Consider the following 16,698-nt stretch of genomic DNA (forward strand, 5'->3'; position numbering starts at 1 on the left):
GTTTTTTTTTTTCATTCGTTGTTTGTTGTTTATGTTGTTTTTCTTTTTTTAGATAAATAAAAAAACTATTTAAGAACTTTGGTTTATTTGGGATATAATATTTAAACCGATATAATTAAGTGATAACACAGAGATTAATGCTGTTTATAATATACAAATACCTATAATAGAAAAGAAAAAAAAAACACTTGTTGAAAATATTCAATATTATTGTGAAAATATTCAGAATTTTTGTGAATACTTAATATTTTTAAATATTTAGCAGTTTTCATAAAAAATACTTAACGGTTGCTTAATAAGCCAAATTATTCCTAAATATGTTCAAATGTTTTCATTAATTATCAATGAAAATTAGAAAAATGCTTTAAAAAGCTTGATCTCTGATAAAAGTGAACATCTGTATAACTATTAAACAAATTCCCCCCAAAACACAACTTTAATATTCTTTAACAGTACAAAAATTTTATTCATCTAGCTGGGGTTGGGAATATAGAGGAATTCCGTAAAATATTAGTAAATAATTTTTGAAACCCTATTTAACCTAAAGCAGTAAAATATGATTGTTCGGAAATTGTTTCTATAGAAGGGATATTATTGCAACATCTTAGTCATAAGATTTTTTTTTTTTTTTTTTATTCTTGGGAAGTGTTCCTTCTATGTGCAATGAAGGCCTGAACCTTCATTACAAAATTCTCTAATACAATTTCTGTAGATATAAGTTTACTTTTCTCCAAATTTGACTGAATTCCTAGACATAAAATGATTTTCGTAAGTTGTGTTTATATAGATTTGTAGACTACAAACTGACCTTACAATACCTATTAACTTACTAATTCAAAATGTAGTAAGACTAAGACTGATTTAATAGTCCAGACTAGACCAAGATATTTATGTAGATCAGGCTTTGGAGTTATATTTGAGAAAATTTACGTATATTACAGATTTTAGACTAATATATAGCGTCCATCTATAGCCAAGATTTTTAGACTGATCTATAGTCCAGAATTTGGACCGATCTATTATCCTGACTGTAAACCACCTATTATCCTGGCTTTAGACTGACCAGTATGTATACTGATCTATAGTCCAAACTTTAGAATGATCTATAGTCGAAACTTTAGAATGATCTATAGTCCCAACTTTAGATTGATCTATAGTCCAGACGTTAGACTAATCTATAGTCCAAACATTAGTTCAGACAGTCCAAACTTTAAACTGATTTATAGAACAGACTTTAAACTAGTCTATAATCGAAACTATAGAATGATTTATAGACTGATATATATAATCTATAGTCCAAACTGTAGTCTAATCTATAGCCTAGACTTTATACTGACCTATAGTCCAGACTTAAGACTAATCTATAGTAGACTTTAATCTAAAAGCCTACAATTTATAATGATGTATAGTGCAGACTTTAGACTGATATATAGTCCAGACTTTAGTCTAATCTATAGCTCAGACTATACTGATCTATAATCCAGACTTTAGACCAGAATGCAGACTGATATACAGTGCAGACTTTAGATTGATCTATGGTCCAAACTTTAGACTAATCTATAAACTGATCTATAGACATGGCTATAGACTGATATATAATATATTTAAACTGATCTATAGTCAAGACTTTAGTCTAATCTATAGTCCAACCTTTAGTTTGATCTATATAGGTACATCAGATTTTAAAATTATATTTTGTCTAGACTATAAACTGATTTACAGTCCACATAATAAATTGGTTATGACTATAAACTGATCTACCGTCCAAACTATAAACTGATCTATAGTTTTGTCTATAAAACTAGAAATATAGTCCAGACACAGGCGATTTACTGTTGTAATTTGGATTCTTAATAGAAGTATGAGGTTTTCAAAGGTTATTGTATGACAGCTCTAAATATGTATGATTTATGGGAAGTCTTTAGCCAACTCTTATTTTTTATTGAATGAACTACTTTCTCAACCCTGAAGAATTATTAATTTCTAAATGATTAGTCTGAAAATTTTTTTTTGATAGTGTAAGTGCAATTTTAAAAATTTCACTGATTACTTTCAGAGCTGTTTACCCAAGTGGCCCAATAAATGGGAACCATGTAGTGCATTACAACTTAATGGTTTGTTAACTAGTAGTCTTTTAAAACCTTAGCAGATCCTGGAGAAAAAATTGGAAATTAGTTTGCCGGCACTTAACCTCCATGAGTATTTGCCGACTTAGCAGCAGCATACAAATGCATTAACAGAACCATCAATTCTATCAAATTTTCTGACATTTAGTCGTTCTTACTATATTCTATCTGATCTTTCCGCTATATTTGATATGTTAACCTTACTTTAAAATGTAAATTTTGCTCACAACAAAAAGAATAATTGAAACTGTCGCAAAAAGTTACTAACGATTTTATAACCCTTAACAAAAACAAAAAAAAGATTTTAAAAAAAGTAGTTTTATATTATCGTAAAAGATTTATTGAAAAGAAACAATTTTTTTAAGTAAAGAAGTAAATTTCTCATTACATACAGCACTTAAATACTATTTTTTGCAACTGTTAAAGAAAAAAGACAATAAAGAAACCCGTAATGTTTTGACATGTAAATATTTATAAAAAAAAAATGAGTAATTAAAATAAATGTTTTTATAATTTCAAAGCAAAATAAATGATTAATATAAAATAATATTTTAAATTAAATATTAAATTTAAATATTTTAATTAAAATGTCAATAATTACCATTAAAAATGTATATAGTGGTTGTTGTTTTTTTTTTTTTTTGTTGTATTATCCAAAATGTCTGTGTTTTCTATGTTGTTTGTTACAGATGTTTGGGTTTAGTTTAATCCTTTAGAGGATGAGTAGTAGGCTTTTCTTCTCTATATTTTTGTTGTTTATATTATAGGATAAGATTAATACTTTATATTTTCATTGAGATGATGAGATGTTACTTCTAATATTATATTTTCTTATATTTTATGATGTCAAAAGCAAGCAGCAGGCATGCCTTGTATTTTTTTTTTTTTTCTGTATTTACAATAATAACAAAATGCTTTTTATTTTATTTTTTTTTTTTTTTTATTATTATATTTTATGGAATTTTTCACAAAATTTCACACGCACAAGCTTATTTCTTGGTTTAACTATGACTAAAACTCTAAAATAATTAAAAAAAAAACAATATTTTAATTAATTTTTTTTAAATACATATATAGTTAATTTTATGCTATTAAGACTGCCGGGCAACAACTAAAAACACTAACAAACACAAGTAAACCCTATTGTCTTCCTCTTTTTCTTCTATAGAAAAAAAAAATGACAATTTTACCAACGTTCAAACATACGTACTCAGCAAATATATATACAGACTTTATTCGTTTATACTCTCACACACATTTTCGTTTACATACATATGTATCCACTAAACAATTCGCATATACACGCGACTACACAACGATGTTGAACAGAGAAATTTTTTCTTTATATCTTTTTCGTTTTTTGTAAATTTATTATTTCCCCCCTTTTTTTATTAGGACTTCTACTTCATTTACTTATTCTGGGAGACACTTTCTATCAAAAAAAAAATTATTTAAAATAAAATGTTGTTGCTACTTTTTTTCCGACCCAACGTTCGTTCACAGTTTTTTACTCCTTTTTTCTTCGCGTAGTTTCTCTGTGCTGTTGCCCAGCGGAGTCTCACTTTTTTCAAACACTTTTTTTAACATTTAATTAATAATTTAGCATTTTATTTCTTCATTATGCACTAAAGCTTACTTTAAAGTATTGATTTTTATAAAATTTTTATTTGTTTAAACAATTTTTACACTATTTTATTAAAAATTTTCTGCACAACGAACGCGCACCCGACCGAAAGAACGCGGGTTTTCATCAAATATACATTTTATTTTTCGAAATTACTCACGAGTAAAATAGGGTATGAAAATCTTTTCACTACACTATCTGTCTCTTTCTAGCTTTCGTACTAAATACATGCGTTTCAAGTGAGATAAAAAAGGTTAGCTATAGTTAAACAAATATGAAAAAAGGGAGCTACAAAGAGTACTACGTGTTTGTACTAAAAAAAAAATAAGTATTAATAATGAAACAAAATGGCTGTCTTTTCTTTTAAGCATTTTGCTCGAGAAAAAAAACATGTTAATTTTTAAAATCCTATAACTTTTTTTCTATATTTTTAATAAATGAAAAAAACATATATTTTACTTAAAATTTTCCTTATTTTTCTTAATTTCTTAAGCTAAAATTTTATTTTTTAAAAAAGAATTTTTTCCTAAAATCAAGGCGTTTTTTTTTCGTTTTTTCATGGGTTTTTCGTTCGGGGCAGAATAACCACCATTTTTATTTGCTTAACAATTTCATCACATTTTAATTTTGTGGCTTCTTACATTTGTTTTTAACGTTATTTAATATTTAACACTCTTTTTGTTTAATATGTTTTAATATTTTCTTTAATAAACGTTTATGTTTTACAAAATAATGCAATTATTTCCATTAACTAAAATGTGAATATAATATTTTTTAACAAAATCTTTGGGTTATCCACCATTTTCGAACTTGTCTAAAAATCTTCAATGAATTTCGAAAAATTGTCATTATAAAGCAAATACGGAGTTGCCACACTTTACAAATCTTGCCTTTTTATATGATTTTTAAAAATAAACAAACATTTTCATTAAACAGTTTACATTAGCTATTTAATAACTAAAAATAAACAAATAAAAGTTATATTTAATACACATTTTGCCTAAAGTATGTATTAAGTACTAAATTTATTTCTGCCAGGTATTGCCAGTTTAAAAACCCAAACAAAAACAGAGTTGCTTTTAAAGTTATAAAATTATGTATACATTATAAACATTATTTAATGTATGGAAATAACAAACATAATATTATATTATTTATAAATATATTTTTATTTGTTGTTTTAAAAGTATAATTTGTAATTTTTTTAAATAACAACTCTGCTTAGTTAAATGAGAGTCTGTACCATTTCGACTTAAAAATGACTAAACCTATCCGCCGAAGGAAATTAAAAAACGCCGTTGCCGTCATTCCACTATCTATATACATATGTATATATAATTCTAACGTTACTGACGTATTTCTCATTGCACAGATATTTCCCATAAACTTTCAGATATGATATCTGACACCATTATATCGATAATTTATTGAAATAACAGATATTTTGAAAAATACTACAAATAGTAAAAAAAATATATATTATACAACGTTAGATAGGTATTTCAAAGCACCATCAATTGAAATATATATTGTTTAGATTGTTTAGTGAATAGTAGAAATATTCCTTATGCTTATATAAGCTGAGAAGGTGCAATTATTGTAATATTATAAGTATGTATTTTAATTTCAGAAATTAAAGAGTTATTTATAGTTTTGATAATCGAATTTAGCCGGCTTACAGTCGATTTTAAGCCGCCGTTAATGTTTGTCGGCGCAGGGTCAGACTCAACTGGTCTACAAAAAAAAGAGTAAACGCAATACATTTTGCAAAAAATTTGAGAAATAGAAAATTTAATTTTAATTTAACTTAAAAAAAAAAACAACTAATTAAAAATGCCACGTGGTAAATATGTAAATCATAAAGGACGTAGCCGCCACTTTACCTCACCCGAAGAATTGCAACAGGAAAGTGAGGAGGAGACCAGCAGCAGTGAAGAGTCATCGGGCGAGGAGGAGGAAAGACCTAGTGGCAGCAGCAATAGAGCACGCGGTGCCAAACCAAAATCTACTGCTGCTCCTGCTGGCAAAATGCCCACCAGCAGTGAGGAATCCGATGAAGATTCCGAAGATGATCGCGGTGCTAATAAAGGTGTTGCCGGCCTAATTGAGATAGAAAATCCCAATCGTGCTGTCAAAAAGGCCACACAAAAAGTCACCAAACTTAGCTTAAACCCTGATGAGCCACCACCCAAGCCCGAATTGTCCCGCAGAGATCGTGAACAAATCGAAAAGCAAAAGGCACGCCAGCGTTATGAGAAATTACATGCTGAAGGCAAAACGGCTCAGGCTAAAGCTGATTTGGCACGTTTGGCTTTAATAAGACAACAACGTGCTGATGCTGCTGCCAAACGGGAGGCAGAATTAAAAAAGAAAGCTGCCGATGACAAGAAAGCCGCAGGAAAAGCATAGTCTGGGGAGCAGAGTAATGCTAATCCTGGCAACTATTTCTTCAATCTTTCATATATAATTTTTTTTAATTACTATTAGTAAACAAATATTTTTTTTTCTATATAATTAAAATAACTAAACAATTGCAATGTTTTTTTATATATAATATATAAAAAATATATACTAAAATATATTTTAAATGCTACTCTGGTTTTTTTGTAAAGTATAAATTGTAACAAGAAAGCTTTATCATTACACTAACTTTGCAGTAAATCTATTATTTTTCTGAAATTGTAAAAGCAGTCCCAGGGAAAACCTTTCACAACAAAGTATTTCTTTATTATTATATACTTAAAATACTAACAATCTAAAAAATGATTACACACCCACGCTCATACTATACCCCATACCTCTTCGAAGGCACTGCATAATTTCGAACAGGCTATGGCTCCAGATAAAGGATAATTGCTTATCGAAAATAAAGCCTCCGTATAGTCACTTTTCAGCACACCATGAGCAAAAGCACCCACAACCAATACAATTGGTTCCTCTTCATCATCCTCGTTGATCTTTTTCGGCACCAAATCTTTAATGTTTGTTATCAATTTACCCGAAAATGACATGGCATACTTTTTACAACCCACCGGCAAATGATCGGTAATAGGATTCTTAATAACTTTCATTAGTTTGGTGGAGGTGTCATTGGCACGTATGGAAAATTTATGCAACAATTGAACCATTAAGCCGGCAAAACGTTTAAAAGTTCTAGGTATTCTGGTCTGCGGATTAATTTCAATTAGGACATTACGTTCGGTACGTATGTAAACTTGTAAAAGACCCGCCCGGTTAAGTGGTGAATCGAACAGCATGAGCAGACACTGATGAGTTATGTCGGGACGGCAGGAACCGGGATCACGATTATTTTTACGCATTATATTGGCATGATCATCACAATTAAGCAATTCAAAGGTGTTGCCTACCTGTAATACAAAAAAAAAATGTAAATTAATTTCCTTTAGATCCATATTATTAATTTGAACTTACTTTAACAGTTTCCAATTGTGCTCCATCCAATACAATAATCAGTCTTTTTTCCATGGCCCTTAAGTGGCTAGTCTTTAAATGTTTTTTAGTTAAATCAAATTCAGGATCATCTTCCTTATGTCCTTCAAATTTGCGTTTTTTATTAATTAATTTGCCTTTACCACCCATTATTTTAAAGAAATTTTAAATTTTTTTTATTTCAAAGAATTGTTTTGTTTTTGTTGCCTTCTACACGTGTGTTCGAAAAAAAGTAAATAGTGCTAGAAGGCAATGATACCAGATGTTTATTCAACAATTTAAGCGTTTTTAGTTTGAAATAATGAAAATATATTTAAAAGAAAACTTAATAACCATAATTACTAAATTAAATTTAATTATTCAATTTAAATACAAAATTGTAATAAATTTATATATATTTTTTGAAATAAAACAAATTTTAGTGATTTAAAAAGAAAATATTGCATTAGTGGCAGCACTAAGAAATTTTGTTACAAATAATGATATTGCCATATAGATTTGATTTTTTCAATGTAAACAATGAAATAACAACTCTGCTTTTAACTAATCATTAATCAACTCTGTTATTAACTAATCAGCAGGCAGCTGTTTCATACAGAATTTGTGCAAAATATTAGCAGTGGGGCAGCTTAATTATAGTATTTTAACGCTGAAATGTCATATTAAATATATAAAAAATATTCAGATGAAAGCTAAGAAGTCATTCTCTATATAAACAAAAATTAAAGTATTCGAACCTCTTATCATCCTGCTGAATACTCTGTGTACTTGCATTTTCCCCCCGTTTTAATAAAATTACTTGTGTTTTCGTTTGTGAAAATAATCCCTATAATATATAAAACGAAATTCTAATATTTTGTCATCATTTAGAATTCATCGCTTGTGTATTAAATAACAAAAAAAAGGGAAAATTACAAACAAAATATTTACAATTTGTTCTCTAAAAACTATTTAATTCATCGTCAATGTTTTTAGTGTAAACAAAAAAATGCGTTTGATTTTATTGTTTTGTGTTTTAGTTTTTTATCTAAATGATGTTGCAGTTTTTGCTAGAAACGCAAAAAATACTAATGAAGTTAAAAATTTTATTGGAAATTTGGATATAGTTCATTATCAACCCGAACAAGTGCATTTGTCATTCGGTGGTAAGTAGTATTAGTAGTAGAATTTGTAATATTTCTTTGTTTTATTTAACTGTAATTTTAGCTATAATTTTATTTATTTTTTATACCCTACACCACTTAAGTTTGTATTATGGGTTTATGCTAATGTTTGTAACATTTATAAACCTATATATGGACTATCCTATTGACTTGTCAAGGGACTAGCCTTTTGACTAGATTATAAACTAAAGTCTATATAAACTAGTCTATTGACTACTACATGACAAGACCGTTGGCTAGTATATTGATTTGTTCAAGGACATATCGCACTGATTTTGGTTGAAATCGTTTTATGCTATCACCAAGACTCCATTCAAACTGGACTGTCCTCTACATATCATATTTGTACTAAGGAAATGGTGTAATATTTATTTACTGTTTTAAAAAACTGTTTCTAATAATAATTCCAGTTGTTTTTATTTTATTATTTTGTTTATTTTAACAATTTTTTGCAAGATCGATAACACTAGTAGTTAGGAAATGGTTGAAAAAAAAACAAATGTTTTTATATGATAACAGTTAATGTACAACAAAGAATGTTGGCACGGACTGCTTATATGAAATTGCAACACCCTCATAACAGATTATCTTAACTATTCCCCAATCCTGTTTTTAACTAAGTTAATACCATAACGATTGCATCGGCCCTAAATGATTTTGTTATTCACCAAGTAATTATCTCTTTTATAGAGAAACTGTTCCAGTTATCGTAAAAGGATCTTAAATATACAACTTAACAATGCCTCTTAATCAGGACAAAGTGTATAATTAAAAAAACACGAATATGTATATTATTTACATATATTTTTAAATCAAACTCAAAATTTCTTATCGCAGAGATGCTGTGTACATACTAACACTTTGTGCTAACTCTGAAATTTATTTAGAATAACTTTTTGATAAGAAAACAATAACAATTAAACGCTTATTAAATTATTGGTCTATTTTTTTATTTGCTAATAAATAAATAAGTATGACGAACTTAATAAATCAAGAACATCTGTATGATTTTTATGAGTATTTTTAATTTGAATTTAAATATTTTAAAATAAAATAAACAAAAATTATTGTTACAGATTGTTGTTTATTTTATATAAAATTTATTGATAACTTGAATTTTGTTTAGAAAAGTTATAAATAACTTAATTATTTTAGAAAAATGTTCAATAACTTGAAAATTTCGTAGATAATTTATCGATAAGTTGATTTTTTTTCTAAAAAACTTAACGACAACTTGAATTTTCTATAGAAAAGTCAACGACAATTTAATTTTTTTTTTAGAAAAGTCAACGATAAGTTTAATTTTTGTTAACAAAAGTTGTCGATAACTTGAACTTTTCTTAAAAAAGTCGACGATAAATTTAATTAAAAAAATTTTAAATTTTTACAGAAAAGTTATCTATCTTGAATTTTTTATAGAAAATTTATCGATAACTTGAATTTTCTATAATAAAATTATCGATGACTTAAATTTTTAATAAGAAAGTTATCGATAACTTAAATTTGTTATAGCTAATTTATCGATAAGTTGAGTTTTCAGTAGAAAATCTATAGATAATCTAATTATTTTAGAATAGTTATCTACAACTTAAATTTTCTATAGAAAAGTTATCGATTAATAAATTTTATATAGAAAATATGTCGATTCTCTACAAAAAATGATCGATAACTTGAATTTTCTATAGAAAATTTTTAACTGGATATTTCTATAGAAAATTTACCGATAACCTATATTTTTTTTAAGAAAATTTATCGATAAATAGAATATTATTTAGTTTTGTCAGTTAGTTAGTTTTTAGATTTCTATAGAAAATCCGATATCATAAACCTTCTACGGCGTTATTGACAAATGTGATTTCCTCTTTAAACAACTTTCGATAACTTTGTTTTTAATTTCTTAGTGTTCTGTGTTTCTGTTCTAAAATTAAACCAAAATTTTTAAATAAACGAAAACAATTATTTATAAATTGCAGAAAAACCTCATGATATTGTTGTTACCTGGTCAACACGCAGTGATACCGGTGAATCACTAGTAGAATATGGGGAATCGAACAATTTCACACTGCAAACAATAGGTACAAGTCAGAAGTTTGTCGACGGTGGGGTTAAAGGCAAGACACAATATATACATAGGGTAATATGAGATTAAACCGAATTACTATTGTTTCTGTAATTAAAATATTTTATTTAATTATCAGGTTAGCTTAACAAATTTAAAACCAGCTACCAAGTACATTTATCATTGTGGTAGTAATTTGGGTTGGTCGGCTAAATTTGAATTTCGTACTGTGCCAGAGGGAGATGAATGGTCTCCAAGTCTAGCTATTTATGGTGATATGGGCAATGAAAATGCCCAATCATTGGCACGTTTACAGAAGGATACCCAACTGGGAATGTATGATGCCATCATACATGTAGGAGATTTTGCTTATGACATGAATACCGATAATGCACGGGTGGGTGATGAATTTATGCGTCAAATAGAAAGTGTAGCGGCTTATTTGCCTTATATGGTAGTACCGGGTAATCATGAGGAGAAATAGTAAGTACTTGTTTGAAGAAATAGAGAACGATTTTAATTGTTTTGCATTGTTTCGCAGTAACTTTTCAAATTATAGAGCCCGTTTTAGCATGCCTGGCGGTACTGAGAATCTTTTTTATAGTTTCAATTTGGGTCCCGTACATTTTATAGGCATTTCAACGGAAATGTATTATTTCCTTAATTATGGCTTAAAGACTCTAGTGTTTCAGTACACTTGGCTAGAAAAGGATTTAATGGAAGCTACAAAACCCGAAAATCGTGCTACACGCCCTTGGATTATTGTCTATGGACATCGTCCTATGTATTGTAGCAATGAAAATGATAATGATTGTACCCACTCGCAAACTTTGACAAGAGTTGGTTGGCCTTTTGTGCATATGTTTGGATTGGAGGAATTATTCTATAGATATGGGGTTGATGTAGAGATATGGGCTCATGAACACTCCTATGAACGTCTATGGCCTATTTACGATTATAAAGTATTAAACGGTTCCTATAAGGAACCCTATCGTAATCCCAAGGCGCCAGTTCATATAGTAACCGGCTCGGCAGGCTGTAAAGAAGGCAGAGAACCTTTTCTTTCTAACATACCCGAATGGAGTGCTTTTCATAGTCAAGTTAGTAGTTTGTCTGAGATAAATTTCTATATATTCTTAATAACATTTCTTTTAATTAAACAGGATTATGGTTATACTCGTCTTAAGGCTTACAATCGCTCCCATTTATATTTCGAACAAGTTTCCGATGATAAAAATGGCGCTATTATTGATTCGTTTTGGATTATAAAGGATCAGCATGGATCTTATAATTAGTTTAGCTTGATACATATCTTTTAAAAGTATTAGTGTGGGCACAAGCTTTAAAAATTCATTCCCCAGTTTTTAATTATATTTAAATTGCATTTAACAGCACCAAAGTAATATACTAAGGCAGCAGCACAAAACACCTTAAACGTTCAAATTTTTAAAACAAAACTTTATTTACTTTATAAATTACATTTTAATTATGTATTTACGACAATTTTAATTTAGGGTAATGCTATTGACACTTATATTTTATTATTTATTTAGCTTTATTTAAAATTATGTATTGGATATTTCACAAATACACTCATAGCCAAATGAACAAATATCAATAAATATAACAAATCCATAACAAAATATATTTAACGTTTAAATTCAATAATTTATAAATCGAATTATGGTAGACTTTTAGGTGGACCTTTAGGTTTTGTAGGAAATAAAAGTGATATCAGATCTTCATCCTTTTAGCAATAGGACCTCTAGTTTCGTCAGAAAATGGATTTTTAGGTTTTCATCTAAAAAATCGAATTTTGGTAGGAAATAAAAGTGATCAAAATCTGTGATCAGTTATAGTCTGTAGTCAAGACTATACTCTAGTCAGTTGCCAAGACTATAATTTAGTCTGTAGTCAAGACTATATAGACTAGTCTATAGTCAAGTCTATATAGTTTAGTACGTAGTCAAGACTATATAGTCTAGTCTGTAGTCAAGTCTGTAGTCAATACTATAGTCTAGCCTGTAGTCAAGACTAGTTCTGTTTAGTACATTTCTAGTTCAGTTCTAGTTCAGTTCAAGTTCAGTTCTAGTTCAGTTCTATTTCAGTTCTAGTTCAGTTCTAGTTCAGTTCTAGTTCAGTTCTAGTTCAGTTCTAGTTCAGTTCAAGTTCAGTTCTAGTTCAGTTCTAGTTCAGTTCTAGTTCAGTTCTAGTTCAGTTCTATTTCAGTTCTAGTTCAGTTCTAGTTCAGTTCTAGTTCAGTTCTATTTCAGTTCTAGTTCAGTTCAAGTTCAGTTCAAGTTCAGTTCTAGTTCAGTTCTAGTTCAGTTCTAGTTCAGTTCTAGTTCAGTTCTATTTCAGTTCTAGTTCAGTTCTAGTTCAGTTCTAGTTCAGTTCTAGTTCAGTTCTAGTTCAGTTCTAGTTCAGTTCTAGTTCAGTTCTAGTTCAGTTCTAGTTCAGTTCTAGTTCAGTTCTAGTTCAGTTCTAGTTCAGTTCTAGTTCAATTCTAGTTCAGTATGTAGTTCAGTTCTAGTGCTGTTCTTGTCTGCAGTCAAAACTAGTATATAGTCGAAGATATGTTTTGTTCTGTAGTTTGGGCTTTAGTCTTGTCTGTAGTTTGGTTGAGAATATAGTCTAATCTATGGTCTTTTCTATATTTGTGAATATTTTTGAAAATACTATTTTGTCTGTAGATAAAGAAAAACTTTTGGTCCATGAACTTTATAGGAGAACTCTACAAGATTATTGAACTCTCAATATCATTCCTTGTTTGCAAATACAAAATACTCAGTTGTTAATTAAATTTTGAAATTTTCTTAAAGAAACTGTGCGTGATATAATTGTGACATGGTCGACACGTGATAATACAAAACATTCCATATGTAAATATGGCATAGACTCTCTAACTAATGTGCATGAAAATAAAAAAGGACCTACAAAATTTATAGATGGTGGTAAAGCTAAGAACACGCAATACATACATCGGGTAAGATATTTTCTAAATAAAAAGTTTTCCAAAAAATAATAAAGTTTTTTTTTTTTATTAAAAGGTCACCTTAACAAATCTAACGGAGAATGCCCGTTATATATATCACTGTGGCAGTGATTTAGGTTGGTCCGCCCTGTATTGGTTTCATACTGTAGAGGCGAATGAAAAATGGTCACCTAGTCTGGCCATATATGGTGATATGGGTAACGAGAATGCTCAGTCATTGCCACGTTTACAAGAAGACACCCAATTGGGCATGTATAATGCTATTTTACATGTTGGAGATTTTGCCTATGATATGCATAGTCAAGATGGCGTGGTAGGTGATGAGTTTATGCGTCAAATTGAAACTATAGCAGCATATGTGCCCTACATGGTAGTACCCGGTAACCATGAAGTGGCTTAGTAGGTTTTCTTTTATTTTTTTTATTTACTTTAATACACTTTAACTCTTTTTACTCTTTAAGCAATTTTTCAAATTATAAAGCCCGCTTTAGTATGCCCGGTGGTACAGAGAATCTATTTTATAGTTTCAATTTGGGTCCAGTACATTTTATAGGCATTTCAACCGAAGTCTATTATTATTTACAATTGGGTTTAAAATCTTTAGTATTTCAATACAAATGGCTGGAGGAAGATCTTAAGAAAGCTAATCGTCCCGAAAATCGTGCTAAACAACCTTGGATTATTACTCTGGGTCATCGTCCTATGTATTGTAGCAATGATAACGGTGACGATTGTTCTCATCATAATACAGTTGTTAGACAGGGTCTGCCTATATTGGGTGGTTTTGGTTTAGAAGACTTGTTCTATAAACATAGCGTGGATGTGGAAATTTGGGCTCATGAACATTGTTATGAACGTTTGTGGCCTATTTATAATTATACTGTTTATAATGGTTCTCTTAGCGAGCCTTATCGCAATCCAAAAGCTCCCGTACACATAATAACTGGTTCGGCTGGTAATAAGGAGGGTCGCGAACCTTTCTTTAAGCAAATACCCAAATGGAGTGCTTTTCATAGTCAGGTGGCTAATAATTCTGGTTTTAAAGTAACGAATTATTGTTTATAAGAATTTTTCTTTTATTTTTTTTTTTCCAGGATTTTGGTTACACCCGTCTAAAGGCTTATAATTCCAGCCACTTGTATTTCGAACAAGTTTCGGATGATAAAAACGGTGCTATTATTGATAAATTTTGGATTATAAAAGATAAACATGGAAGTTATTAGTTTCGAATATTTTTAAAGTTTTTATGTATTTTACTCTATTTTATGTATTATTTTTTATAAATTTTATAAATATGTATTAATAAACTCTATGTTGCAAAGAAGTTAATACAGAGCTGCTTTATTACTGAACTGGAACTGAACTAGATCTATAAACTAGAAATGAAGCTAGAACTAAACTAGAACAGAACTAGAATTGAACTACAGCTGAACTAGAACCGAATTTGATTTAAACTAGAATTGTACTACAACTGACCTAGAACTGGACTAAACTAAAACTGAACAAGAAGTAAAGTGAAATTGAACTAGATCTGAACCTGAAATGTATTAAAATTAAACTAAATCTAACCAGGAAATGTATTAGAATTGAACTAGAACTGAATTAGAATATAGAATTTAGCTAGATCAGAACAAAAACGAATCTAGGATTGAACTGGAATTAAATTAGTATTGAAGTATTATTAAACAAGAACTATTCTGAATTCGAAATAAAGTCTTCCATTCTATATTTTAAATGCTTTAAATACAAATTTCCCTATTTCCACAGAAAACCTGAATGATTATATAGTTACCTGGTCCACGCGTGACGCCACCAATCAATCCTTAGTTGTCTTTGGAGAAAATTTCAATAATCATCAAACTTTACAGAAAGTCTCGGGTACCTCGCGGCGTTTTGTTGATGGTGGTGCCAAAAAGTCGTCCCAATTTATACACACAGTTACACTAAAGAATCTAAAATGGAAAACACGTTATGAATATGCTTGTGGCAGTGATTTTGGTTGGTCGGCTAAATTTTCTTTTGTAACACCACCACAAGGCAATGATTGGTCACCAAGTTTAGCTATCTATGGTGATATGGGTAATGAAAATGCCCAGTCATTGGCCCGTCTTCAACAGGATACACAACAGGGAATGTATGATGCTATTATACATGTAGGTGATTTTGCCTATGACATGGACACTGATGATGCTGAAGTGGGAGATGCTTTTATGCGTCAAATTGAGACTATAGCTGCCTATGTGCCGTATATGACTTGTCCGGGTAATCATGAGGAAAAATAGTAAGTTAGTGAGTGTTTTTTTGGAAAAACACACAAAATTTTTTGTTCTTTATAGCAATTTCTCCAACTATAAGACTCGTTTTAACATGCCTGGTGGCCATGATAGCTTGTGGTATAGCTTTAATATGGGTCCCATACACTTTGTATCCTTTTCCACCGAAGTCTATTATTTTCTCCACTATGGCTATAAGTTGTTGACCAAACAATTTGAATGGCTAGAGAATGATTTGAAAGAAGCCAATAAACCTGAAAATAGAGCCGTGAGACCTTGGATTATTACCTATGGCCATCGTCCCATGTATTGTAGTGATGATAAGGAATATGATTGTAACAGTAAATTGGAAACTTATATACGTCAGGGTTTACCCATTGTCAAAATGTTTGGTTTGGAAGATTTATTCTATAAATATGGTGTAGATGTGGAAATTTTTGCTCATGAACATTTCTATACAAGACTCTGGCCTATATATGATTTTAAGGTGTACAATGGTTCTATGGAAGCTCCTTACACTAATGCCAAAGCTCCCATACAGATTATAACGGGCTCAGCGGGTTGTAATGAAAATCGTGAGCCATTTTCAGAAGTTTTACCCGAATGGAATGCCTATCATAGTAATGTGAGTATTACAAAGTTATTGTGTAAGATTTGAGAGTTTTGTTTTACTTTTTTTAAATTAATTTTCCTTTATAGGATTATGGTTATACCCGTTTGAAAGCTCACAATCGCACCCATTTGTATTTCGAACAAGTTTCCGATGACAAAAATGGCGATATTGTTGACAAGTTTTGGATTATCAAAGATAAACATGGTTCTTACAATGAAATGTGATTGAAATTACTTAATTTTTAGCTTTTATTATCACAATGTAACGTAATTTTTTATCAATAAATACTTTTTTTAATTAAAGCAAATATTTTTTTAATTTATTTATTATTTATTCATTGATTATTTATCAAAAGTTGTTATTGTTGTAACAGCTAAAACTATAAAGTTTTTCTA

At 29.5% G+C, this 16,698-nt stretch overlaps 4 protein-coding genes across 6 annotated transcripts in view; 2 read left to right on the forward strand and 2 right to left on the reverse strand.

Annotated features, from left to right (window-relative positions):
* Positions 1-3,901, reverse strand: part of LOC119602877 (homeotic protein female sterile-like) — a 42,795-nt gene extending 38,894 nt beyond the window's left edge. Inside the window, 2 exon segments of the mRNA XM_037954651.1 lie at positions 2,728-3,145; positions 3,763-3,901. The gene's annotated coding sequence lies outside the window, so the exon portion shown is untranslated.
* Positions 3,902-5,431: 1,530 nt separating this feature from the next.
* LOC119602880 (28 kDa heat- and acid-stable phosphoprotein) lies at positions 5,432-6,374 on the forward strand. The gene has a single exon (XM_037954657.1). The coding sequence runs from the start codon at positions 5,584-5,586 to the stop codon at positions 6,157-6,159; it is 576 nt and encodes a 191-aa protein (XP_037810585.1). The 5' UTR covers positions 5,432-5,583; the 3' UTR covers positions 6,160-6,374.
* A 50-nt stretch (positions 6,375-6,424) lies between these two features.
* On the reverse strand, positions 6,425-7,425 carry LOC119602879 (ribosomal RNA small subunit methyltransferase NEP1). Its single transcript, XM_037954656.1, has 2 exons — positions 7,183-7,425; positions 6,425-7,118 (listed from the first exon to the last, which is right to left on the reverse strand). The coding sequence occupies exons 1-2, from the start codon at positions 7,348-7,350 to the stop codon at positions 6,531-6,533; spliced, it is 756 nt and encodes a 251-aa protein (XP_037810584.1). The 5' UTR covers positions 7,351-7,425; the 3' UTR covers positions 6,425-6,530.
* Positions 7,426-7,798: 373 nt separating this feature from the next.
* LOC119602878 (acid phosphatase type 7) lies at positions 7,799-16,610 on the forward strand. 3 transcript variants are annotated; one of them, XM_037954655.1, is made up of 5 exons: positions 7,799-8,345; positions 10,337-10,497; positions 10,562-10,905; positions 10,964-11,522; positions 11,586-12,075. In XM_037954655.1, exons 1-5 carry the CDS (start codon positions 8,189-8,191, stop codon positions 11,715-11,717), a joined length of 1,353 nt encoding a protein of 450 aa, XP_037810583.1. In that variant the 5' UTR covers positions 7,799-8,188; the 3' UTR covers positions 11,718-12,075. The 3 variants fall into 3 exon arrangements, with proteins under 3 accessions (XP_037810583.1, XP_037810582.1, XP_037810580.1); XM_037954654.1 differs by lacking the exons at positions 10,337-10,497; positions 10,562-10,905; positions 10,964-11,522; positions 11,586-12,075 and adding exons at positions 13,245-13,408; positions 13,473-13,816; positions 13,879-14,437; positions 14,512-14,746 and having other exon boundaries at positions 7,803-8,345; XM_037954652.1 differs by lacking the exons at positions 10,337-10,497; positions 10,562-10,905; positions 10,964-11,522; positions 11,586-12,075 and adding exons at positions 15,185-15,698; positions 15,754-16,315; positions 16,390-16,610 and having other exon boundaries at positions 7,884-8,345.
* The last annotated feature ends 88 nt before the right edge of the window (positions 16,611-16,698 follow it).

The sequence above is a fragment of the Lucilia sericata genome, unplaced genomic scaffold (genome assembly GCF_015586225.1).
Source record: "Lucilia sericata isolate MDLA Ls3-8-SP2 unplaced genomic scaffold, ASM1558622v1 Contig000259F_arrow, whole genome shotgun sequence".
NCBI lineage: Eukaryota > Metazoa > Arthropoda > Insecta > Diptera > Calliphoridae > Lucilia > Lucilia sericata.

What these genes read in the sequence shown, in the direction of transcription:
- LOC119602880 (XM_037954657.1), top strand. Translation starts at nt 5,584, where the DNA reads ATGCCACGTGGTAAATATGTAAATCATAAAGGACGTAGCCGCCACTTT.
- LOC119602879 (XM_037954656.1), bottom strand. Translation starts at nt 7,350, where the DNA reads ATGGGTGGTAAAGGCAAATTAATTAATAAAAAACGCAAATTTGAAGGA. An exon ending in CACAATTGGAAACTGTTAAA is followed by an intron (nt 7,119 to 7,182) that starts GTAAGTTCAAAT and finishes TTTGTATTACAG; the next exon opens with GTAGGCAACACCTTTGAATT.
- LOC119602878 (XM_037954652.1), top strand. Translation starts at nt 8,189, where the DNA reads ATGCGTTTGATTTTATTGTTTTGTGTTTTAGTTTTTTATCTAAATGAT. An exon ending in GGTAATCATGAGGAAAAATA is followed by an intron (nt 15,699 to 15,753) that starts GTAAGTTAGTGA and finishes TGTTCTTTATAG; the next exon opens with CAATTTCTCCAACTATAAGA. An exon ending in GGAATGCCTATCATAGTAAT is followed by an intron (nt 16,316 to 16,389) that starts GTGAGTATTACA and finishes TTTCCTTTATAG; the next exon opens with GATTATGGTTATACCCGTTT.